This window comes from Nansenia antarctica (genome assembly GCF_963989245.1).
Source record: "Nansenia antarctica genome assembly, chromosome: 1".
Lineage (NCBI taxonomy): Eukaryota > Metazoa > Chordata > Actinopteri > Argentiniformes > Microstomatidae > Nansenia > Nansenia antarctica.
Window position 1 is genome coordinate 31491852 of NC_137674.1, and position 25413 is coordinate 31517264.

A 25413-nucleotide genomic window follows, 5' to 3' on the forward strand; every position below is an offset into this window, starting at 1 on the left:
ATTATTATGGTTGTTATTTTTTCTCCAATTTCATAATTTACATGTTTGGACTCTTTGCACTTCATTACCAACGTGTTTATAGTATCAGTGACAGTATTCCAAGACGTCCATCCATCCTCGTGACAAATTCCTAATTGACCAAATTAAGACGTTAATTGGCTGGCCACTTGTTGTCATCGCTGTGTCGTTCTGTTGACTGATGGATAGATGATTCACTTACTTAGACAAATATATTTGTTGTAAGTCACTTTGGATAAAAGCGTCTGTGCTAAATGCCCAAAAATGCTAAATGCTCTATAAAAATGTTCTGTACTCTGGACACTGAGACATTTGGGGCTATTGGTTCTAACAGCCTCAGGGTTTGATGGGCAAACTATAGAGAAACAATACACGGTTAATGGGTGGTTTGGTGCCAGCGAATTCCACCCCCAAAGCAGGATTATAGCGCAGTCCTTTATAAATTCTCTACACCCCCTAACCCTGCCAAAAGAGTGCGCAAGGACATTGTTCATGCCAATTGTTCATGTTCTTTTCCTGGTCAAATACAATACATACTTTTCTGTTATTTGTACTTTGTGCCTTCCTGTGTGTAGGATTAAAAAATGAAACTTGTCTTTTTATGGATGATGCGTGACAAAACACCCAAAACACCTATGGTAAAAACACTTATTGGGATGATGTTATATCCAACATGTTTGCTATTCCTTATTCCTTTTCAGACTATAAGAATGGGAGCATGTGTCCCTAATCCCTATATCTCCCTAAGAATCAAGACAAAACACTTCCCCAAAGTTACCACTGTCCAATTTGCGCACAGAAGTCTTTCCAGCGGATTATCAAATCCCCAGGTGGATATGTTGAAAATGAAAATGGGGCTTACAGATGGGTCAATTGAATTTCTCAAGGAACACTGCTACTTGCTGCCACTGTGTGAGTTCATGCAGTAGTACAGAACTTATTGTGGTTGGCTGGCGTTATCGCGAGACTGGCCCATTACAACCTGGTTGGCGTTATCGCGAGAGTGGTCCATTAACAACCTGCTTGACACACAGTACTGAGTGCAGCTTTGCCTGCCAGGGTCGAACTGTGCTCGAGAAAAGACAGGAGAAGCGAACATCTGGCCGTACATCATGCACGGACATCGGAACATTTAGGAAAACACACGACGACTTGGAAATTATCTGTAAGTATTGTGTTTTTTGGAAACAATGGAAATATAGAAAGCGAAAGTTATAATGCCCTAGCGCTGCCTCCATGCAGCGCAGTTGGCTTGGTCAGTTGCGGAGTTCCTCTGCTGTTAAAAGGCTCTCTCTCACCAATGCCTTTGCCTGCGAACATGGAGCTTTCTCACTGCGTCCTTGCAGTTTTCCTTTCCCCTTAAACAGGCCAGACAATTGCGCGTAAGCTAAACGGGATTGTTGGTCGCTGTACTAGAAATTAGTGTCTTACGGGCATTACTGCTTGTTTTTTTTCTCTCCATCGGATCTATTGTTATTTTGAAAATATATATATAACTTTTGATACCTCATTTATATCTCTGTTATACAATGATTATCGTTGCGCGTGTGGATCAGTGCGTAAAGTGCAATTAATACGCGTTTAAAAGTTCCCCCTGGCCGTAAGAGAACAAATTAGAGGAAAAAGTTTTTTATGATGTGTGTATTTTGTGTTGTGGCACATCTGATCAAAACCTCTGAAATAAGTTCTCTTTTGTACGTCGGTGGATTCAGAGTAACATATGGCATAAAGGGGAGCACAGCTGGAGGTAGCGTTTCCATCGCAGTGATGTCAGAGCAGCTGACTCCACAGCTTGCAGTGTAATTAGCACACAGAGCACCAGTTTACTCACTCGCCTGGCTTTTTTTCTTAACCTTGCCCGATGGGCGAGTGCTGGTATCCTCGTCTATGTTTGCGTGCTTGGTAAATGAACAGTTCATGATTGTTCAGTAAACACAAACAACGGCTGGATAGCGAAGGTTTTTGTTGGTGTGGAAGTGTGCGCCGTCCGTCCGTTTCGCATTTACATGGGAAGCGCAAAAACTAATAATCAACTCGGACTGCTGTTGGTAGCTGGAGAGAAAGGTAGGACTCGTTAACATAACGATTCCAAAAACAAAGCTTTAATCAAACAATGTGAAACATTGGAAAACACATTGGCATTATTGGTGAAGAATACAGGGCATGTTGTCAGTCTGTGTCTGACATACATTTTTGACGAATTCGATTAAAACTTTTCTTTTATAAATATGCACATTTTGGCCTTTTTAAAATTGTAATTACCATACTATTTATGTTCTTATCTTGTATTCTATATATGGTTTTCTACTATTTCCTGTACATTATTTCTTGTCCAGTGGGTTTGGCCACTTTTGTGTTGTCTCTAGTTGCCTGAACGCCATATGCGTTGCTACTCTGCGGCGCCCTCTAAATGGCCGCATTTCGTTTATTCAATATCCAGTTTTTCCTGTTTTTCACCAGGTTATGAAGGAAGAATGGAGTTCCCAGACCATAGCCGCCAGTTGCTGCAGTGTCTGAGTCAGCAGCGTCACCAAGGTTTCCTCTGTGACTGCACTGTTCTCGTCGGGGAGGCTCGATTCAAAGCGCACAGAGCAGTGCTGGCCTCATGCAGCATGTACTTCCACCTCTTCTACAGGGACCAGCCAGACAAAAGGGACGTTGTGCATCTGAACAGTGACATTGTGACAGCCCCGGCTTTCAGCCTGCTCCTTGAATTTATGTATGAGGGGAAACTGGAATTCAGCACTCTGCCGGTGGAGGATGTCCTGGCAGCGGCCAGCTACCTCCACATGTACGACATAGTGAAAGTGTGCAAGGGCAAGCTGAAAGATAAGGAACTGTGCACCCCGGACAGCAAGACTGGCGAGGGGATAGCGCTGAGCTGTCTGGACAAGGAGAGCTCCTCCTCAGACAGCGAGCTGCACAGCAAGCAGCCGGCCCGGCGGCACACACAGCCACAGCCACAGCAGCCGCCCCAGAGAGCCCCCCCGGCAGACGAGCTTGACACGGACAACAGCGAAGTCAGCCTGGCTGTCACAGATTGTGATAGGTCCGCGCAGACCAGGCAGAAGGCGAACGGTCACCCTGGCAGGTCCCCGGGCCTTGTAGGTGTCAATTATGTGTCAGCAGAGGCCGAGCCCTGCATCCAAACAGCTGGAAAAACAAAAGCTGATGTCAGTAGTTCCACAGTATCGCTGTCCCTGAGGTCCAGGGCTTCGGATGACATGGACTGCGCTCTGGATTTGTCTTTCAAGCCACTGTCTAGCAGAGATCCCTTACACCCCTCCTACGTCTCGGGACAGCTGGCCCTCGACAGCCAGCAGCAGGGCGTTGAGCCACTTGTTAAAGACGAACACGACTTGCTGTCAGAGCAGGAGGACAGTGAGCCGACGAGCCCGGAGAGTCAGCGCTTTGGGAATAGCGCCAGGAGCTCAGTGGTGACAGGGTTCGCTGCCCTCTTCCCAGGCAACAACGTCTCCACAGCGGCCCTGCTCTCCCAGGAGGAAGACCTTATGGAGGAGGAGGAGGGGGAGGGCTGCGGTGGGAGGGAGGGCACCAGAGGCAGAGAGGGCAAGGAGAGGGAGAGGCGGGGGAGGCTGCTGGGGGACAGCGAGGAGGAGGAGGACGACTTGGCCTCCTCGGACATCTCCACCTCCAGTGGGGTGCTCCTGCCCCCGGGGCAACAGGTGTGCGTGTGCCCGCTCTGCAGCAAAGTGTTCCCCAGTCCCCACGTGCTCCAACTGCACCTCAGCTCGCACTTCCGGGAGAAGGACGGGGCACGCTCCAAGCTGTCCCCCGACGGCTCTGTCCCCACCTGCTCGCAGTGCGGCAAGACCTTCTCCTGCATGTACACCCTGAAGAGGCATGAGCGCACACACTCTGGCGAGAAGCCATACACCTGTGGCCAGTGTGGCAAGAGCTTCCAGTACTCCCATAACTTGAGTCGGCACGCCGTGGTGCACACACGTGAGAAGCCTCACGCTTGCAAGTGGTGTGAGCGGCGTTTCACCCAGTCCGGGGACCTCTATCGCCACATCCGCAAGTTCCACTGTGGCCTTGTCAAGACACTCTCCATTGGATAAACCACCCCCCCCCCTCTCACCAGTGCCATGAAATAAGACAGTATGTCTTTACACACACACACAAACACATACACACACACACACACACACACACACAGAGTACTACTGCACACCAGTTTCCTAGTACTAGTATATTTACATATTCACACCACATTAAAGACATATCTTTTTGGAATTCTACCCCATGTGGCATTTCTCAAGTGAAAATGTTTCAACTTTTGTGCACAAAACTTTAGAAAGATGTTATCTGTGCTGTAAAGCAGACTTTGTGATGGGCCGTTGAGAAGCAGTTATGATATTTACAGTAGTTGCACAGGCTGAGAGATTAACATGGGGTGCTTTCCCACTGAAGCTTGATACATGTTGAAGGTGGACGAATCAGATGCACTTGTTTGTTTCTTTCTTTCTTGGTGGTGGAAAACTGCTGAGCTTGATGAAGAGAATATTCAGCTGAAAGAAATACATTCTATGCCCATACCATCGTATGTGCAGGTGAATGATGGCAAATGAACAATGGCACAATCTTCTGAATACATGAAACATTGGGGATTTAGTGCACATAGAAAAAACAAAACCGTCCAAGAGTAGCAATCTATGATTTATTTTTCCTGAATCCAACTTTATTTATTAGTACACCTGCTTATCAAGAAAAATATCAAATGGCAGCAAAAAAAATATATGAAGTTTGACTACTGGAAGTATATTTTTGTTTTGGTAGCTACTAGCCGAGAATTTTCGTTTTTGTTTTGCTTGGAATGAAGCAAGCAGGCCACGGTTTTACTTTCTCTAGAGTGGAAGACTTAAAGAAAGCCATACTATGATTTTCATTGTCGAGTATGGATGACCAACAGTTTTGGGAGTGGCCAGGCTTTTTCATATCCTCTGTTGTTGAACAAGATAGTAACACTGTACTGAAGGATCTTTTTGCTGCATTTGCCTTTTCAATGTTCTCTATCATCTCAGAATTGGGCTGTACTGATATTAGAAGTGAATCATATGGTCATTTAGATTTGACATACAGTTTTGCAAGTGGATGGTAGTTTTAATGAAGTTATAGAACACAGATAATGCCTGCAACACTGGTGCCTACGTACATTCTTGACTCTCCCTTACTCTAAACAAGCATAGGACCTTTTGCCTTCAATACAGCTAATCTATGGGCCTTTAAAAAAAATGTGGCTAGCACTTTTCATTTACAGTGCCTAAATACCAGGAAATAACTTGGTAACTCAGTGGTAGGCTAATTGTTTGCACTGGTATGCCAACTGATGCATGAGTGCAAGTAATGCATCTCAATCAAGCTCTTGTCGATTAATTGTATATTGACTCGTATCGATTAAGTATAACTATTTACCAGTAAATTGCCTTGTTAGCCTCGTTCCGGCACTGTAAAAGAAAGGTTCCTTTGCTGTTTCTAGAGTGTACACTATGCTGGGGGGCATGTCTCTGCTAAACAGGGAAGGGAGCCATGGGAAGAGTAGACTCTGAGAGGAACTAGTACAGTGGAAGTCTAGTGGTCAACCTGTCTGTTTAGTCAGAACTCATGCCTCATTGCCTACAATGCTGGATCTACTGAGGTTTTTTTTCTTTTTCTTTCTCCCTTTCATTTACTCTCTTTGTGTATGTGTTATCATATCTTTTTGTTCTGTTGGTGTGTAAGATACTACTGATGCACGTCGAGTGAAGCCTTTGGTGGAACTTGACTTGAGAGAATCCTTTAGGAGGAATTTACGACTAAGCCTGTTTTGTGTTAGAACGGTTAAAGGATTTGGTTTTTTGTCATTGTTTGGTTCATTCTGATGCTATATGGATTCTTACAAGGGGAGTAGCACTAAAAGTCCAAGCTATTTGTTTCATCTGTCCTGAGAAGACTTGATCAGAATTATTTATTAGTTTTATTTGGTTCAGGGTTTACTTTAGGTGTGATCGGTAAAGTTGAGCTAATTTCTATAAGCTTGAAAGACTGGAAGTCTTGCCTTGCTATCTTGGTACTATTTCTTTGGTATTGGGGCCGCTTATTTTCATTTCTCTTTGCAAATCCAGTTACTGTAATTAATTGGTCTTTTTAATGTATCTTACACAAACATCTTAAATGAAGTATTCAAGATTTGTCTCACAGAACATAGAGAAGCACTTGTTTTTGAGCATGCATATAGTTTCAACACTGATATTGTCTAGGCTGCTATTTCTTACTTATTTGTATATTTAATGTAAATATATATTCTATTTATCAAACTGTTGTTTCTCTGTGTTAGAACACACGTTTAGTTGAGAAATCAAGGTGTCTTACCAAGGCTTCAATCTCTTAGGTAAGGGTTTCATGTCTTCCCCCTGTCATTTTGGTTTTCTTTCCATATATTCACGGCCTCGTAGGCCACGTTTCACTCCGGAACAGAACAGCTCGAACCGATATGACTGCTGTAGCAGCAGAGGAAGCAGTTGTTCACAAGCACAAACACACTGATATAACCTGACTACCTATGGAAGTCATACAATACAAGCATTGTTCTCGTGTCCCAGGTAGTTCTCAAGGGATCATTGTGCATCTCTCCCGTCGCTGTGGGGGAAAAGGCACTGCGAGTCTCTCTTTGCACTTTTTGTATTGAATGGACCCGCTGGAATGCGAGAAATGTATTTAGCAAAGGGAGAACTGGGAGACTGTAAACAGGTGCATTGTCTTGAGGCATCAAAGAACACTCCTCTATTCCCAGCGTATAGATAAGTGCTTCATTGTCCTTCTACATGGAGGGGATATCACAGTGATTTCATTGCACATTTCCCTTTTGTTTAATTGTAAGAGGATTATTTTCAAGTGTTGGTGTCCCCTGATTTCAAGAACATTTTTAAAAATGTTTGAGATGAGGAGAAAGTAGTATTGAAGAATATCCATATTCTCTATCTATTTCAGCACCCCCCCCCTTTATAACATGGGCTAGTCTCACATTATTTCATGAAGCTGTGTATGTTTTTCAGATCGATATTACATAGTGTTAACAATGTGTGATATTTCAATCAGAACACACTGGAATGTAGCGTGTCACTTATTTTGTCTGACTGTTTTGAAAGGAACATTTCTTACGTGATGCAGTCAAAACATTGTTCTCTGTAATGTACTGGTGTAGTTGTACAGAGAAGAAAAACTAACGGCAAAGAGTCTTCTCTGTTGATTGTCTCAGTCATCATTTCTATCTCCAGGATCCTCACAGAATGTGCCTTGTAGACACACAAACAAGTGCTGAACCTGGAGTTGCCCTTTTTGTACACACTGTAAATTTGCCATAGACCGCTGTGATGATATTAAGACCCTTTAAACAGTGGCCCAATGACATGGGGAAATGAAAACGACTTTTGTTCTTGTTTTCTATGGTATCAAAAAGTCATAAAAATTAAGACTGGTGAAGCCCATTAATTTGCTGCTTTTAGAGATGAGTTTTACGGTTGGGGTTTGCTACTGTTCAGTGAATTTAACTCCTTTAAAAAAAAAAAAAATCCAACTGGAATTGAGTAATGTTGAGAGAACTGAAGACAAGTGTTTGTGTTTGGCTATAAGCCAAGTCCATGTTTAGGAATTAACCTAATTGTGCTCTATAGATTGTCATGTTGAATGTGAAACACTGAGATTTAGGTTCATGACATGTATGAAACTCATAGTGTTGCTCGTGATGGCAGAGCTATGGTTTCCTAATTCATGCTGTAGGATTTTAAAGTCTAAAACTGAGTATATAAGGTTACATTAATACTGGAATTGTTTCTTCTGCAGGTTAAGACTGTGAAATTGTGTATAATCATGAGAAATATTTATTGAACTGTTTCTTGTGCAACATTTGACTGTCTCACTATTTTGATTTGTAAAATGAAAGATGCTACTAAATGTCAATGGAAATCTTTTTAATAGAATTTGTAGAAGTGCCATTAGAATTTAATATAATTTTTTAATAAGAAAGGTATATTTTATAGTAATCAATTGCTTCAGTGTTAGTGGTTTATAGATTAGGGGACAATCTTATGCAGAATTGACTTTGCTTAGATGAGGCAATTTATTTTGATCTGTAATTGTATGTTCATTTTTTTGTTTGCGCTTTCCGAGTGTGCTTGTGTGTGCGTGCTGTGGAGATGTGACAATCTTGATTTAGGTCTTTATTAAGATTATGCATAGATTAAACACTTTTCTGTGACTCTGTGTGGATTTATTGATATTACAGCCACCAGCTCAATACAAAATGTGTTGGCTGCAGAGCTCTGGACAATCTGTGCTTCAATTATTCAACCCTAGTTGTGTATTCCACAGAGCAATTTATTGGAAATTAAACCGAAACCAGATACACCTCAGTAGACCCAAATTGAATGTGTAACACAACTACCGAAAGAGAGATTTTTTTTATTTTATTCACTAGCGACCTTTGAGTGTTTTCAAGGAGAGTCCTCCTCATTGTTGCCTGTGCACAAGCAACACCCGCCTGTGTGTGGGTAGAGAGGTTTGTGTACAGACAACAGAATGTGATAACACTGTGGACCGCACAGTCAATATCTCATTGAAACCATAAGCTGTGCCCAAGGACAGAGGAGCTACAGAGATGCCAGAGTCTTATTCCACAGCTGTTGCCAATGGACGGCAGAGAAACACACACCTACAATAATCACTTCCAATTGCTATTAAACCCTTCTGTTATTCACCTCCATTTCCTTTGATAACAAGTAAAAACCCGCCAACTGTGGATTCATTTACATATACAAGCAAGCAAACAAACAAACAAACAAAAAAATGTGTGTCTAATTGGGGATCTCATGCCAGTTCAATGGTTATTTTCTTTAGAGAGGGGTTTTAATTATTCCCCCACTGCACATCTAAAGAAATCCAGCTGCTCTGCTATGGAATCCCAATGGGGATCGGTTCGAAGTTCCCACCACCCTCCCCCACATCCCACCAAGCACACCCATTCTGGGAGCCACACAGACAAGGCTGCATCCACCCAGCCCCCATCCCCCCCCCCCCCGAACCATGGCCCCAGCCCCAGCCACGGCCTCATCCCACCCCTCCATTGTCTGCGTGGGTAGTAGCTCAGCCGCTCCATTGTCTGGCCCCAACTCCCCAGCACTTACTTTATGCACAAACAGACGACACAGCGGCGCTGGCCAGCCAGCCACAGCACAAAGAAAACAATGTTCTCCAAGATCATTCATAAACACCCCATACGGCCTCTGGGGCTATCTCACAGTAAATAAGGGCCTTCTGCACCACCGTGACCTCCCACTGTAAACGTTGATCGTGTTCTGAGTTTTTCTGAGTTCTCCGTTTTTTTTTTTTTTTTTTTACATACACAATCAACCTCTCACATCTGCATAGTCCCATCATGTATGGAGTTATATATGGACCAAACCTGCCCATGGAAAGTATGTATACCATGTGATAGGGATTAGCTGCTGGGCTGGACGTGGGGCTGAGACTGTGATGTGTGCTGCTGTGGAAAAGAAAAAAATGAATGAAGCAATGAAGGCATTCCTTTCCTGGGACCTTGAGCCCGGTCCATTTTTTTATGAGAGTGTTTATTCCCCAGCTTATAGAGACGTGAGATAAGTTGAGAGGAAAGTTGTATGTGTCCACCTCAACAAGGCCAGCGGTGGGAGCCCTTGACCTCTGCATGGACTACCAGAGACAGCTGGTGTGGGCCATGTTTATTTATTTATTTCTTAACAAAAGACAGGTGGTCACACTTGAAAAGGGCACACACACACTAACATACACACACACGTGCACGCGCACACGCACACACACAAGGAAACAAACAACTCGGTACAAACACAGTGTCTTATCAAGACACTCATCTGCAGCATAGATGCATTCTTTTTTTTCGCACACAGAATCTCACAATCACATTGCTCCCATGGAAATACAGTGAATCTGCTCACTTACTGATAGATTATGATAAGACATTCCCCATCTCCACATGGATGCCATCAATCAGGGCCGGTCCCTGTGTCCCGGGGGCCTTAGGAAGAGCATGGGGGGGGGAGCGCCCCATGAAGTTTGTGAGGACAGAGGTGGGAGGTCTTGAGGAGGGGGTTTTATATATATATAGAATTCTTATTTATTTATTTTTGGGGGGGCCCTAGGCGACTGCGACTATCATTTATTTGATTGATTTGATACAAGTTATTCCTTATTTCCCCTGTTTAGGTACCTTCACTCAACCTCTTGCTAACAATCTCTTAACTTTTAGAATCTAAATGACAGTGTAGCTTTCGTTGTGGTTGACGACATATACATACACATAAACATACAAATACACATAAACACTTGTGTCCGTGCAGGGGTTGCCTTGTTTGGACTGACTCGTCCTGGGGGGTGCCAAGACAGTGTGTCCTTGGTCCACTGCACAGCTGTCACTTACTCACACTCGCTGACGCATATTTATAGCAGCAGCATCACTGCGCTCGACGGTCTCACTCCAGGCACAGCTGGTCCCCAGAAGAATGGGTGAAAGACAAAGCCGCACGCTCCCGCCGCAGTTGGTCTGGACTGGCAGCCCGGGGTGTGGGCCTCTCTCTCTCGCATAGAGACCCATGTATAGGTGCCAGGAGAGGAGGAGGAGGTGTGTGTGTGTGTGTGTGTGGGGGGGGGGGGGGGGAGGCAGAGGAAGACCAGTCTTGGAAGGCAAAACCATGACCTTTTTCATTAAAGGGATACCAGGGGTAGGGATGTGTTGAAAACCTCAACAGCTGCACACTCTAATTTTAAGAGTGCCTAAACACATAACATCATTATATGGAGAGTTCAGTAGAGAGCGAAGGGAGAGAAAGAGAGAAAAGAAAATCAATATCCAACATCCGCCTTTTAATAAATGAACAATGAATATTCAAGTAATCCAAGTAAATGCTTCAGATGACAGACTGACAGAAAGGCTTGTTGCTAGGACGGCTAGGAGAAGCGGTCTTGAATATTGTTGTGGAAACTGGGAAGCACTCGGAGATCCTGGTGGAGGCCATCGTTAGTATTTCCAGTTCTATATGCAGTAGTTCCCCCACCGAAACTTAATTTAAAACAAATGTGTTTAGACTTATTGGCGCCTGTCCACTCAGCAGCTGCCTGCTCAGTCAGCCAGAAATCAAGTGCTTCCCTCGGACACCAACTGCACAGAGCTCCCCGCGGCTCAGAGCCACAACTGGCCCGCAGAGCACGGATGTGACTCAAGTGCTCGCGGCCTATTTCCAACTGACTCGATTAAAAAAAACACTCGCATTCAAAATGAATCTTTGTGATACCAGGTGAAATGACTGAATCTCACTAGTCCTACAACTACTCTGTTGGGGAAGTTCTTCTTCCGAGAACAATTACTCACAAAGCACGATGCATGACACCAAAACAAGTCATCAGTGATAAGAGCCAAGAAAAAGTGATGACGACAATGTCAGTATATTTAGCTAAGTCACAGGAATCTGTTCACAGACCCAGCTCATGCCTACGCTGAATCAGATCTTGATGTGTGCTGCCACCTGCTGGCTCAAATGTTAAATAACCAGAGATGATCTATATTATGTACGGTACTATGAAAGAGACTTTGGTATAACCTACTTTCCTAATGTATAACTTATGTCAGTAATATGTTTTACTTTACACATTCATCCTTCACTTTGACACAGCATACTGTGATGTCATTAAAAAAATGTATCTGACTTGATATACAGAACAAATAGAAAAGCTTCAAGTAATCTTTAATAAGGAAAAATATAGTAAATACATATATACAAAAATACACACATTTGAATCATGAAAAAAATAAAAAAAATAATGTACTTATTAATAAAATTTCAGTGGTTCAGGACTGAGTCGTGTGAAATGAACTAGGCTAAAAATGTATCCAAGCATAATCCTAAATTTCATCCATGTCCTGCCCCGGCCTCCATTACGACGAACAGCCACAACACAGCACTTGATCATACTGCCCACTGTAACTAAGGAGAGAAAAAAAACTATTAGCAACAAGCAAAACAAAGACACCTCCAGAGACTACTACTCTCTCAATGTACCAGCTCAGCATTTCTTCCTAATATTAAAAACAAAACAAACAGAAACTGAATTCCTACAGGACGCAGTGGTTGAGAATCCATCTACTACCTTGCCAACCTCGTCCCCCTCCACACCCACTCCCGTTGCCTCAGGTTTGACGACCAAACCACCCTCATGACCACCAGGACCAAGCTGCGGACCTGGGGTGATGGGGCTGCGGCTGAAAAGGCCCCGTCCCTCTGGAACGCCCACCCCAACCACATCAGACAGGCCAACACCCTCCCAACATTTAAACAGGCCCTCAAAACCCACCTCTTCAAGCTTGCCATCACCAGTTAACCCTCTCCCCCTCCCCTTCCCATGTGTCCCCAGCACTACCTTAATTAGGCCCCTATACTTTATTTTATTTATTTTTTGTATTGTATTACTACTACTTACTACTCGATCTTTTCAGTTTGTAAAGAGTCTTTGAGTTTCTAGAAAAGTGCTATACAAGTCTAATGTATTATTATTATTATTACTACTTACTCTACGATGGTACAGACGGAGCAGCAGAGGCTGGAGCAGCTGCAGCACTGCTGGGTGCAGGAGGGGCAGACCGTCCGCTCACACTGGGAGCACTGCTGCCTCTTCCCCTGGGCCTTCTGACACACGCAGCAGCCCGCAGGAGCCGCTGTTGCACCACCTGAGGCAAGAGCACAAGACAAACAGACACCATTCAGGAGATGAATAGGAAAGTACCATGGCCAATTATCCGTAGGTTTCAGCTCACAGTGCAGCGTCAAAGCATTCCCTATTGAAGTTGAAATGGAGATGACCCAAATTTTGGCAGAGCTTAGAGTGTGCCGCCGCCGCCGCCGCCGCTCCACCCCCCCCCCCCCCCCCCGTTTTCAGGTGAAAAAAAACAAAAAAAAACATGAAATGTCACGAGGGTCCACCTGAGGGGCACCTTACCTTGGACAGGAGTTGTTTTCCTTAGTCTGCCATCCTGTCCAATGAGTGTCTGTCCCCTTAGCAGTGTCTGGTTCCCATCTGTCACCACCGCTGCCTGTGAGTCCGAACACTTGTCCTCCATATCTATATTCAGGATTTTCCCCATGACTGCTTTGGTGCCATTGAAGAGCAGGTTCTTGGTCTTTTCTGTAAAAGGAAACATAATTGTTTGTGATTTAGGAGGGTCATACGTGTTCACAGCAACAACAGGTTGTCTCTAGGCTTGGGTGCAGCGGACACTGGTTTCTCTGCGCCGAGACGTGATTAGAGTAATTGGAAGACGTTTTTTATTATTATATACAATTCTCTTGGCGGGGTCATTTTTATTTCTATACATGACAAAGTATACGACGTGCACAGAGCAGGATGCGATCCCGCTTTAGCGTCTAGTATTGCAAACACAACCAGGGCAGGGTTGCCAGATGGGGCGGTTTACCAGGGTTGCCAGGTGGGGCGGTTTACCAGGGTTGCCAAATGGGGCGGTGTACCAGGGTTGCCAGATGGGGCGGTGTACCAGGGTTGCCAAATGGGGCGTGTTCCCGTCGAACGGGCTACTTTTGATCACACTGGGCTGTATAAATGAGCATTTAGGCGGTATCAAAATGTCAGTGCCTGAAAGTTACAAAATGCGTGAAGTTAAAACACACCCTAGTAGCTACATACAATGAGCAGTTTATTTTTTACTTTTTATATACATTATTGGCAACAGACATCCAGTTTAGTTGCAGGAGATGGGGCCCAATAGTAATGAGCGGTTTTCTGACAATAATATAGGTTTTGGGCTGGCTTTTGGTGGATTTACCGGTTTTTAGACTGTGGGTACGCTGGAATTTGTCGATCTCATCTGGCAACCCTGAAGGGGCCATTACCATTACATTCATCAACGATGAATTGAGAATCAAGGACCCCAATTGAAATAAGCCAGTGGCTTTCTTGGGTTTTTATCCTGTTAGTTGACCGTGTATGTAATATGTACTTTCATGTACCTACTTCTGCAAATCTTCTAATAAAGTTTTCAATCAATCAATCAAAACCGTGCAGCCACTAGGCCGCACTGCGCTGTGTGGATCAGCTCTCTAGTTAACATGTGTCGTTCACGGAGGTAACTGAAGCTAGCAAGCTGAATATGTAGGCTATGCAATGTCTGCTCAAGCAATCGTGTTGAGTATTAACAAGTCATGAAGGACACATGCATGTTAGAAAGGTAATCACGGAGAACACAGCATGTGTCTCGTTAGCTTAGCATAACTGATGGAGCAGGCTAGTGACTGTGTGCGCTAGTGGTTAGTAGGACCTACCGTAGATCTCTTGTCTGTACTTGTTCCCAAAGACGCCATTACTGTTCAACTCCTTTTGTCCAACGTGGATCTTGTACTGGGAGGAGAATGACTCCGCGAAAGGATAAGATCTTTTAGTCATTTTCAAAAGGTTCGTCTCTGCAAGTTTGGTGTTTGTTGATGGCAGCCTGTCGCGGGAAATACAACCCCTCTCTGACTCCGCCTTATGACGCTACACAGATCTGCCACGCAAATCACATGTGCACATCTTATTAATATTCATATGGAGGTTGTTAAGTAAACTCCAAAATCTCTAATTAATGCATTTTTTAATACAAGTTTTCAAATACATGATTTAAATACCGAAAAATCTGACGGACAAAAAAAGTGATCTAATTTAATTCTCACTAGGGTGAGACATGCCATTGGGCTTGTTTGAGTTACATGGGCAGTCTCGCAAGACTTATCAAAATAAGGCTGGATTTAAAAATAAATAAATCTCACTGGATTTATAAAAAAAATAAGCCTGTAGCCTATTGTACTTTAGCGACGTTGATGGAATACCCCCCAGGTCAACAGGGCAGGGACAACATGGCTGCTATTGTTTATGAAATCTTCAATAGAACATCTTATGAATTCTCTTTGAATAACCGCCACTTGACGGAGCCAGCAGCTGAACAATACATGTGCAATAAACAGATCTCTCAAATACCATAACGAGTTCTGATTGATATTCTACCAGTTTACACATTGTTACAATTTGAATGCTTTTCGGATTCAGGTAGGGTGAATCTGGGTAATCTGGGACATTGGGTAATGTGGGACACCTTTAAACTCCAGTCACCTTTCTGTGACATCTCCCCCATGAAGTGATGTGTTTTCAGTCACATGACATCCATGCTAAACCTAAAAGTCCTGTTCACTAGATTTTGTTAGAACAGGAAATAAACACAGGTGTCCCACATTACCCAATGTCCCCCCGATTACCAGAATTCACCCTACATACATATGACGTATGTGTCAAGAAAACATTCCATGAAAAGTGCCTCCCACAATGAAGGCACTTGCTGCTCCATACACCTTGTCGTGAGAAGTGACCAGTAGTCATGGGCGTCACCACCATATATTTGGGGGGGGACGTGTCCCCCCCACCTTTGAAACAAGGTCGTTTGGACCCCCCCACATTTGCCATCAAAAATATGTTGCATGACTGGTCAGCGTTATTTTCATTGCTTCACAATCAAATCCGTTCCACTTTATGAGTAGGGGATTGCCCATATCCAGAAGTCCACTCCGCGTTTTACTTCTGTTTTTAACACGGCAGCATCAGACACGCACGCAGATTCAAAACATTCAGACTGAGGCAAGACGATATTTAGATCATCCACCAAGATGGATATAAGGGAAAAAAAATCTAAGAAGACAAAAGTAAGTCAAAGTCATCCAAGTTTTCCCGTGAGTGGCCAAACAGCAACATTGCGTTCTCCCAAGGTCAAACACAGCCAGCTTTTCTGATAAGAATGTTAGCACCTTATGAGACATTCTCTGTATTAGCAATAGAATTAGCATAGCCTACTAGCAACCAAATACGAGCTAGATCAGCTATATGGCACTAGCAGTTTTGTTAGGCATTACTAGTGCGGTTAGACATGTTTAAATGCAGAACAGACACAGGCGAAATGTCATCAAAAGCACAGAATGGCGACAAACACCTCACAGTGCTTACCTGTCCTGTCATTTTTGCATCTCCTGCCCGTGTTCATTGCCCTGAGCATTTGCACTATTTAATTTGGCCATTGCACCCACCCAAAGAATCAATTTTGCATCTGATTGCTTGAGCTAGGGTTAAAAAATAAGAAGAAAACACCTGTTCCATTTATTTTTCTATTTCTAAAATGCTTGTGATTGTATTTTTTGTATTGATGATTGTATTTCTATGTCAAATGTTCTATTAGAGAAAAACAATATGAACAAGTGCTCAATGCATCCCCATTTCTCCTGATATAGGTGGTTGAGAGTGAGAGTGAGTCAGAGGCAGGGGCAGCAGGCAGGGGCAGTGGAGACAGCTCTAATTCACTCTTTGATTTTGTTTGTTTGTTATAGTTGTATGTTCTGCAATGCACTGAAGAGGGCTAAGTTTGATTGTAATAGGCTCTGAGTAGCCTAGGTACATAATTGTATGTTTCCTCATAACTTTTTATTCAATTTGTTGACTCAAAGTTACCTCATTCTTTTCTAATTCACTCTTTGATTCTTTTTGAATCTTCATATTTAATAAAGTACCTAAAAAGTGCCACGTGTCAGTGTCAGGCCTCTGTGAGTTAAACCAAAACATAATAGTAGTCAGTAATTGCAGACCATGCCAGCTCCAAGGAAAAACAAAGAAAGACGGAGATTATTTTGGGTGTAAAACGCACCAGAATGCAGGAAATTGAATCTACTATTTAAAAAAATTCGGGGGGGGACCCCCAGACCCCCCGAAAAATAAGTGTCCCCCCCACATTCAAAAAGCTGCTGACGCCCATGCCAGTAGTGGACCATCTGGAGCAACAGGTGGGTTCCCTGTGAGCCGGTCGATCTGTGCTGCAGCCCTAACCATAATCCATTAAATGGTAAATGGACTGCACATATATAGCGCCTTATTCCAAAGCGCTTTACAATGGCCTCTCATTCACCCATTCACACACACATTCACACACCAACAGCGGCAAGCCTGCTCATAGGGAGCAATTTGGGGTTCAGTGTCTTGCCCAAGGACACCTCAACACATGGACAGGGGGAGCCGGGGATCGAACTGCCGACCTTGCCAGGGATCGGTGATACGTATCAGTAATGGCAGGACCCCACTCAAATTCGGACAACCGTTCAACTTCGGTACCTACACCAATATTCAACACCTAAGAAAAGTTTAAAAGTTACCGGTCAAGTCTTGTTTTTTAGATTGTTTTCAGACAAACCAAATGATTACGTTATCCCATAGTATTCATGGTAAAGACATGAAGTATCCAGCACATTACTGTTACACAATGTTTATTGTGCAAAGATCCAATAAATGTGTAAAATCAAAACACGAGTTCATGAAGCAACTTTACTTCTATGCATTTTTCCTCATGATTTTTGTGGCACAAAGGTAGATTGACATCAACATAATTGTTTGGCAGAATAAGCAACTTCAAATTGTTATAAAATTCTAACTGATGACCAGCACTGCGTGGATAGCTTACTGTTAAGTTAGCAGCAATTCAAGCAACAATTCAAGTCAACATTGTTTAAGACTACATATACATGTTGTCAACAGATTTAACAGAATTAGACAGTTTGGGGGTTGAGACACATCATCATCATCATGCCACATTGGTGTGTCCATCCAGGGGAGAGAGAGATGGTATGCTCTCTAAAACATCTGGATCATGCACTCTCTGGACTTCCCAACGCCGACCCACTTAACTGAGGAGAGAAATGTGAAGAAAAAAGGTCAAACCTTCAGAAGACGCAAAAACATTTGCACCAGTATTAACCTTGTAGCATTGGTTACTCAGCACAGCTTCAAATGCCTCTCGACCATTCATAATGCTTGTTCTGATCAAACCGCTGAATAATAATTATTAGAATCCAGCCAATAGTGCCTTCTGCTGGTATATTGTGACTGAATGTTCCAGAACAACTTGGTTACTCAGTTGAGTCAGAGAGAACTTCAGTTAGCAGCCCCCCCAACCCATAACACCACTACAGCCCCTATAAGCCATGCCCCCTTTGAAAACTCGGACAAACAAACAAACAACGCTTCACTGACTGATTGACTGATTGTGACTGAATGACATTCAATTACTTACAATGGCGGGAGTTCGCAAATTTCAGATTTCTGATTTACCACAGCAAGTAATAGACTAGGTTTTTAAAGCTGACAAGAATATTTAGTCTAGAAGCTTTTCACCATCAGATATTAGCAAGTTGTTTGTCTGAGTTTTCTGCCTGTAGTGACTTTTGCTGTGATATGATTGGACAATTTCTATTTTGGGGCGTGGCTTAGCGATAGGTCCATAGTTGTTCCTGGGTCAGACTTACTGGGTACTCCAATGTGGTTCTCCACAAAGCGAATATAGTTCTGAGCCTTGGGCGGGAGGTCATTCCACTTCCTGGCTGCAGATGTGTCACTCTTCCAGCCGGGGAAGGTCTCGTACTCTACCTCCACTTTGTGCAACACCTCCATATTAGCTGTGTGAAGAACAAACATCAGGGTTAAGAATAATGAATGAAAAGCAAGGGAGATCAGGGAAACATTAATTACCTATATTCTTAGATTGACACTTGTTGAATTATCTTAGAGGCGTATGAGTGCATTTCTATTTACACCTTACCTGGGAAATGGGGGACTCTTTTCCCATTGATTTTGTAGGCCACTCCCACTTTGATTTCATCCAATACATCTAGGATGTCAAGTTTTGTCAAAGCAATTCTGTGGAAAGTAAACATTTGTAGACATTTAACATGTTTATCCTTTATCCAAAGCGACTTACAACAAATACTGTACATTTGTCTAAGTAAGTGAATCATCTATCTATCTGTCATCATTAGAAAAAGTAATCTATGCTATGGGTAAAACACGACAAGGGTTGAGGGAAAAACTCAGTTCTTGGTTCAGACCACAGAGCTGGACCCAGAGTATGGACTTGCTCTGCTGCCTAATTACTCCTAATTAAGTAAAAGATTCCATATGAGGAGAGCAGAGAGCTGCAGTGAGCAGATGAGAGGATAGTGGAAGAGAAGAAAAGGAATAATCTAACACAATAATTCATGTGCATTTTCAGAGTCTGAGCAATCTGTTCAGTTTTAATTTTCAGTTCACCCTTTATTAGAGTGAAAACGTCCAGAATAGCAGTCTCAAGCAAAATGTACAGTAACACTTCATTCAACATTCAACAGTCATCTTAAAACCTCATAGAGTGAGAAGAAGAAGTAAGTTATTAGGGTTGTCTGCCTGTCTGTCTACTCCTATCTACTCACGCGGTGAAGCCGTTGATCATGTGACCGTATCTCAGAATGACCAGGTCCAGCCAGCCACAGCGCCGCTTCCTTCCTGTGGTCACGCCCACCTCATGACCCCTCGTCTGCAGCAGCTCACCCACCGCCTTCACAATACAGTTTCAGTTAGCTATCGATCGTTTGATTGATCAATAACATCAAAGACATCAGTGTTCTCGAACCGAGTCCACTGTGACGTTGACCAATGAAATACAAACTACCTTTGAAAAAAAAACTTTGAGTGAGGGTTCAGGGTGAAATATGTTGACCCATAGCCCTGTGTAGTGTTCTCACATTAGGTAACATTACCCCAGACCGGACAGTAAATCTATCCTGAACCTTGACTCTGGCCCTAAATTTATCCCCTGAACATGTGATCAGCATGAATGTTAAGGAGTGTTTATAAAGGTCTCTCACACAATCTGACAGCTGGTCCGAACAGCAAATGTCTGTCAGACTGGCCTTCCTCCATGTGTGAGCGTCAAATGACCTTAAACATGTGAGGTTCATATGTGTACAAGTATGAAACCACATACTTAAGATTCCAGACTTACATAGAAAAGAAGAAAAGAAAGACATAGGGGGACTGAATGAGTGCTTTAAGTCAGGCAAGATCTACTTTGGTGGTACTTTGGGGTTTCTCCTTAAAACAATGACTGAATGATCAAACCAGCACTCATCACCATATTAGCCCTTACCGGGATATGTAAAGCTGAAAAGTTGAAGGATGGGGTTTCAACTAAAAGCATCAGGCTGAGCCTCAGATTATACTAGAGAGTGATCACGGAGATGCATATCATGTTCTTCCTCATGTGAGAGTTACCTTATCTGATCTTAGTTGAAGTCCAACCAGAGAACCCACAGAGATGACAGTGAGTCACAGTGTTCATTATCAAGGTCATATGTGGCAGCAGCTGGTGAAAGAATAAAAGTCTGAATATTTGGTCGGTTGCCGACTTGTTCCCTCTTTCACCAGCTGCTGTCATATTATATATCTTGAGGAGCAACGGGAAGATAGCTGAATGCGCTCTTACATTGAGTTGTTCTGTAGGGAAGGCTCCGATGCCCACCCTGGTAGTGTAGGCTTTTGATACACCATACACTTCACCAATGTTCATAGGAGGGATGGCAAGACCAGTGCATGCCCCACCTACAGTGCAGTTTGATGAGGTCACGAAAGGATATGTGCCTAAAGGAGAGAGAGAAAGAGAGAGAGAGAGAGAGAGAATAACAAGGTTGTTTCGATATGCACCCTGACGTCCTAATCTTATCATCAATGACATTCCTTACCAAAGTCAATGTCAAGGAGGGCAGCGTTGGCTCCTTCTACCAGAATTTTCTTAGGGGGTCCGTGAATGGCCTCATACATGTAATACACTCCATCTCGCACCATTGGCCTCAACCTCTCCGCATACTCCTGAAAAACATGAAAACAGAGAAATGTCAGTGTCAGCTCCTACAGGACCACAAGTCACAAGGACATGTTTCACTCTTCTGTAGCTCACATGATACCGTACCTTGAGTTTTTTCAGCTGCCCCTCAACATCCACTGTCAGTGTTGGGTACATGGATTGGTACTGTTGGACAAGGTTCTTGAATCTGAAAGAATCCCCCAACGTCGTCTTAATCTTCATTACTGTGCACTCATGGGGTTAATTTACGTAGTTCAAGACCAAAGTATTGAGGCCCAACCACACTGTGTGAGATGCTGGAAGTGAAGATGACATAATGTGGCCTGTCTATCACTGAGCATACCTGGTAGAGAAGTCCTTGTAGTCACCCAGCAGGTCACAGACACGCAGTCCAGTGCGAGATGCTTTGCAGGAATAGGTGGGTCCAATGCCTTTCTTGGTCGTTCCAATACTGTAACACGGAGAAAACTATTTTTTAGCAGGGTGAATGTTAAAGAGGCATCTGCAAAAAACTGAAATTTGACAGATCTTGAGACCTCTGCATTTAACGATGAATTGAGAATCAAGGACCCCAATTGAAATAAGCCAGTGGCTTTCTTGGGTTTTTATCCTGTTAGTTGACCTTGTATGTAATATGTACTGTCATGTACCTACTTCTGCAAATCTTCTAATAAAGTTTTCAATCAATCAATCAATCAATGCACGGTGACCGTTGACCCGTATTTTAGATTAAATTAGATTAGATTCAACTTTTTTGTCATTGCACAGAGTACAAGTAATGAGACAACGAAATGTAGGCATTGTCTTGGCACCTAACCAGATAGTGCAAATAGTGGCATAGTGCAAAAGACATGATGATGTAGATGGTGCAAGGTATTACAATAAGGTATTACAGTGAGTATAAATAAATGAATATAAAGAGTGAATATACATGAGATGAATATCAATATGATATGTACAATTATGATATATTTACAGTGTGATGTACAGAACAAGGGCATAGGTCTTGAGGTATGTTACATATATGTAAGATGTATAATTAGAGACTAGCATAATAAATATGGTATGTGTAAACAAGCAGTAGTGCAAAAGCTAAATAGAAGTCCTGAGTGTGCAGCCAGTGGAGGTATGGGGGGGAGGGTACACTATACTGGGAGTCAATGTTCCTCTTGTTCCTATCTAAGTGACTGTTGCGTCCCCACCCTTACATCTTTCCCTCCACAGCTTGTCGCTCTGCCTCTTGTATCCCATCTACCACCTGGTGGAAATCAAACACTGTTGAGAGAGAGAGGGCAAGGGCAGAGAAGACGTCAGAGAAATGCAACACACACACATCTTAAATCATACTGATCTGTTCTTACTGTATATATATATATATGTATATCTATCTATCTATCTATCTATCTATCTATCTATCTATCTATCTATCTATCTATCTATCTATCTATCTATCACAGTATTCACATTAATTCAAACAGAAGATAGCACTGTACACGTCTTCATTTAATTTGTTACCAAAATGCAGATAATGACTTACCGAGGTGTGCTCTGTCAGAGACGATTAGCCTCTTGTCCCAGCCTTTGAGACCTTGTCAGAGAGAGGAGACAAAAACCTCACGTTGGTTTCCTTGAATCTGGAGGAGTGAAGACGTTACTCTAACACAATACTCCATGTACCATACCTTTCTTCTCATTCTTATCTCCCTCTTCAAACAAGCCTGGTAGATGGATGACCACTCCATTACCTACGAAGAAACACATACTGATGGAATGAACAAATAATACGTAGAACATTGTCTGTTGGAGTGGGATCAATGCCATGGTTGTGACAATTGGAACCGTCTTGGCTACTCACTCACCAATGAGAGATATACTTTTAGAGTTTATAATTCCACTGGGGAGAAGGTGGAAGTCATACTCTTTGCCTTCCACCACCACAGTGTGGCCTGCATTGTTGCCCCCCTAGAAAAGTAAAACAAGACTAGTGAGAATTGTCCTATAGGGTAGCTGATTGATAAAGATATAGTACAGTTATTGATTTGACCATCAGGTTCAGGTAGATTTGTTTTGCAGTACTAAATGAGTCATCCATGTTGACACATAGGAACAACACAGACAGAAGACAAACATAAATAAAAACATAAATAAAAGTACTCGATGTTCCAGTCCTCACTAAATCACCAAGCACCCAGGACATACACTGGACAGACAGTACCTCAAGTGCAAATTTGTCATCTTATTTTAGTCAGCGGGTAATAGACTAACCCCCCCCCCCTCTCCCTGTTTCACCCGCCGCCCCCCCCCCCCCCCCCCCCACCCCCGCCCCTCCACCGACTATTAACAGGTTTGGCTGGCATATCCTACACTCTATGCCCCCTGGCCAATTCATGGCCTTCTCACATGTCAAGCCACCCTGGGAATGTGACCTCTCACTAGGGAGGGGGGAGAGAGAGGGGGGGCGTCTGACAGAGCCTGGCTGGCTGTCAATGGAGAATAAAACACAATAACTGTGTAATGGTCTTATACTGTGATTGTCTTAATACATGCTTAGATTAGATTAGAGGCTTAGATTCAACTTTATTGTCATTGCAGGGTACAAGTATACCAGACAACGAAATGCAGTTTCCATTGCATGTCTTCTAGCAAAGAAACTGTTTTGGTTTTGTTTTGCTTTGATTATCAATGAGAAACTGAGACTTCTCGTCTGTGTCATATTATTACATTATTTACATTCAGGGGATTTAGCCTGTCTAGTTTGAAATCAAAGGTAATATCAATGAATAATATTGTTGATATTAATCCCGTTGTAATCCTATACTGCCTTTCCCTATAGCAATATAATCTAAGACTGCATTATTCTGTAAGAAATATGTTGCTCTTTGCCTCTTTGTTGCTGTGCTCTATTTTCAGAGTAGGTCAGTCAGGGAACGTTTACAACTAGGTTTACATATACCTAGACACATGAGGTGTGAGTCTCATTGAGAGAATGCTTTCAGGTTGTAAATTATGTTCTAAGAACTACTGCTAAAGTTGTAATTCAATGACATTTCAGTTTCAGTTAAGTCAAATTCAACATTAAAATATCCCTAGTTTCAGATATGTTGTTTTCTGGGCTAATAAATGGGAGAATTGTAATACTTTTCCTATAGACATTTCGAAGAGATAAAGCATCATTTCACTTTTTGATAAATAATAAAATAAAATAAAACTGCACTACACACTATCCCAATGAGCATTTAATGGTAAATGTAATTCACTTTTAAGAGAAAAAAGCAGAACAGTAAGATATTTCAAGCTTTTTCATTGCCTACACTGCTCTGTGCCATACACATGACAGACTCGAATATAGCGTTTACCTAATTTACTCGTTCGTAAATTTGCTCTGAGAGCGCCGGAGCGCACACTGGGTTCAAAGTCCTAAAGGGACCAAGTAATTTGATTGGACAAGAGGCATTCCATGAGTGCTGATTCAGCCATAGCCTGCAGCGTTCACCGACTCTCAGTGCGCCATAACGAATGGCACTACTAGTTAGTAAACTAAACGATGATGACATTTAATCGACATCAGAACTTATACTGGTGATATTATATTACCTGACATCTGCAAACAAGGTCAGATTCAGTCGCCAATAAATCGACGACTTTCCCTTTGCCTTCATCTCCCCATTGCGCTCCGAGCACCACTGTCACTTTGTTCCCTGTGTCGTTCCGCGGCCGCTTCAGCCCTGTCGTGGAAGGTGGATTTGTGTAGCTTTTATGGTCTTTTGCCGACCAGCTGAACGACATGGTGTTGCCGAGGCTGTCCGTCTGAAGCAGACTGGAGGGGCTCCAGACGCAGCAGCACTGCCACAGTAACCTTAGAGGCCGGTGATGTCAGAGGGTCTCGGGTCGCTGCCGTGCGCTCTTGATCAAGTTACTGGACGTTCCCAAACGCTCCATAAAGATTTGGTTATCAACAAGAATTCACTCAGTTTTGCAAATAGAAAACATATATTTAACATCTACCGGTATATAACAAACTATTTCATTAAACAAATACAAAACAATATTAATTACCAAATTACTGAATGATTTGGTAAATCTTCGTCCATATGAAGAATAAATAAAGCATTTTCATATAGGCCTAGCTACATTTACGCAAAGTCACATTAGTTGCAGGCCGTGCAGATTTGCATCAGCACGACCAACTACAACAAAGTCATCCAAAGAAACCATGCTGATTTTATTATTCAAAACGCATCTGGCAAGAAACAAGTGGAGTACACGATTAAAAAGGAAAAGGAAGAAGAAAAAAGAAAAGAAATCAACAATCTAAATCATAATCATAATGACCTGGAAGAGCATTGCAATGGCAAAACTGTCAAGGACGGAAAAAAGGTTTATAAGTCAATATTTTCTCCCTGGAGGTTATCAAGTTTCAAGACTTGGCCAGTGCGGGCGCATTGCGCCTTGTGACCCCAGGGTTCAGTGTCTGGTCTCTCCCTGGGAACAGGCTGCAGATGCTCTTCTTATGGCTGCGTTCGTTAATACGCTCTGGAAATCTGATCAGCACTCATGGAATGCCTCTTGTCCAATCAAATTACTTGGTCTCTTTATGACGTTAA

The 25413-nt window shown here is 42.9% G+C and overlaps 3 protein-coding genes across 4 annotated transcripts; 1 reads left to right on the plus strand and 2 right to left on the minus strand.

Annotated features, from left to right (window-relative positions):
- Positions 1–2478: 2478 nt before the first annotated feature.
- zbtb42 (zinc finger and BTB domain containing 42) lies at positions 2479–4100 on the plus strand (the record flags this gene model as incomplete). Its single annotated transcript, XM_080533583.1, has 1 exon — positions 2479–4100. Exon 1 carries the CDS (start codon positions 2493–2495, stop codon positions 4098–4100), a length of 1608 nt encoding a protein of 535 aa, XP_080389709.1. The 5' UTR covers positions 2479–2492.
- A 7803-nt stretch (positions 4101–11903) lies between these two features.
- Positions 11904–14547, minus strand: siva1 (SIVA1, apoptosis-inducing factor). Of its 2 annotated transcripts, none has more exons than XM_080533726.1 (4): positions 14397–14547; positions 13060–13245; positions 12634–12790; positions 11904–12044 (listed from the first exon to the last, which is right to left on the minus strand). In XM_080533726.1, exons 1-4 carry the CDS (start codon positions 14515–14517, stop codon positions 12002–12004), a joined length of 507 nt encoding a protein of 168 aa, XP_080389852.1. In that variant the 5' UTR covers positions 14518–14547; the 3' UTR covers positions 11904–12001. The 2 variants fall into 2 exon arrangements, with proteins under 2 accessions (XP_080389852.1, XP_080389851.1); XM_080533725.1 differs by having other exon boundaries at positions 11904–12050.
- A 3222-nt stretch (positions 14548–17769) lies between these two features.
- Positions 17770–24595, minus strand: adss1 (adenylosuccinate synthase 1; the record flags this gene model as incomplete). Its single annotated transcript, XM_080533638.1, has 13 exons — positions 17770–17822; positions 18441–18590; positions 18734–18831; positions 19380–19504; positions 20432–20586; positions 20688–20814; positions 20915–20996; positions 21153–21260; positions 22018–22084; positions 22347–22397; positions 22492–22554; positions 22669–22771; positions 24404–24595. The coding sequence occupies 13 exons, from the start codon at positions 24593–24595 to the stop codon at positions 17770–17772; spliced, it is 1374 nt and encodes a 457-aa protein (XP_080389764.1).
- Positions 24596–25413: the final 818 nt, after the last annotated feature.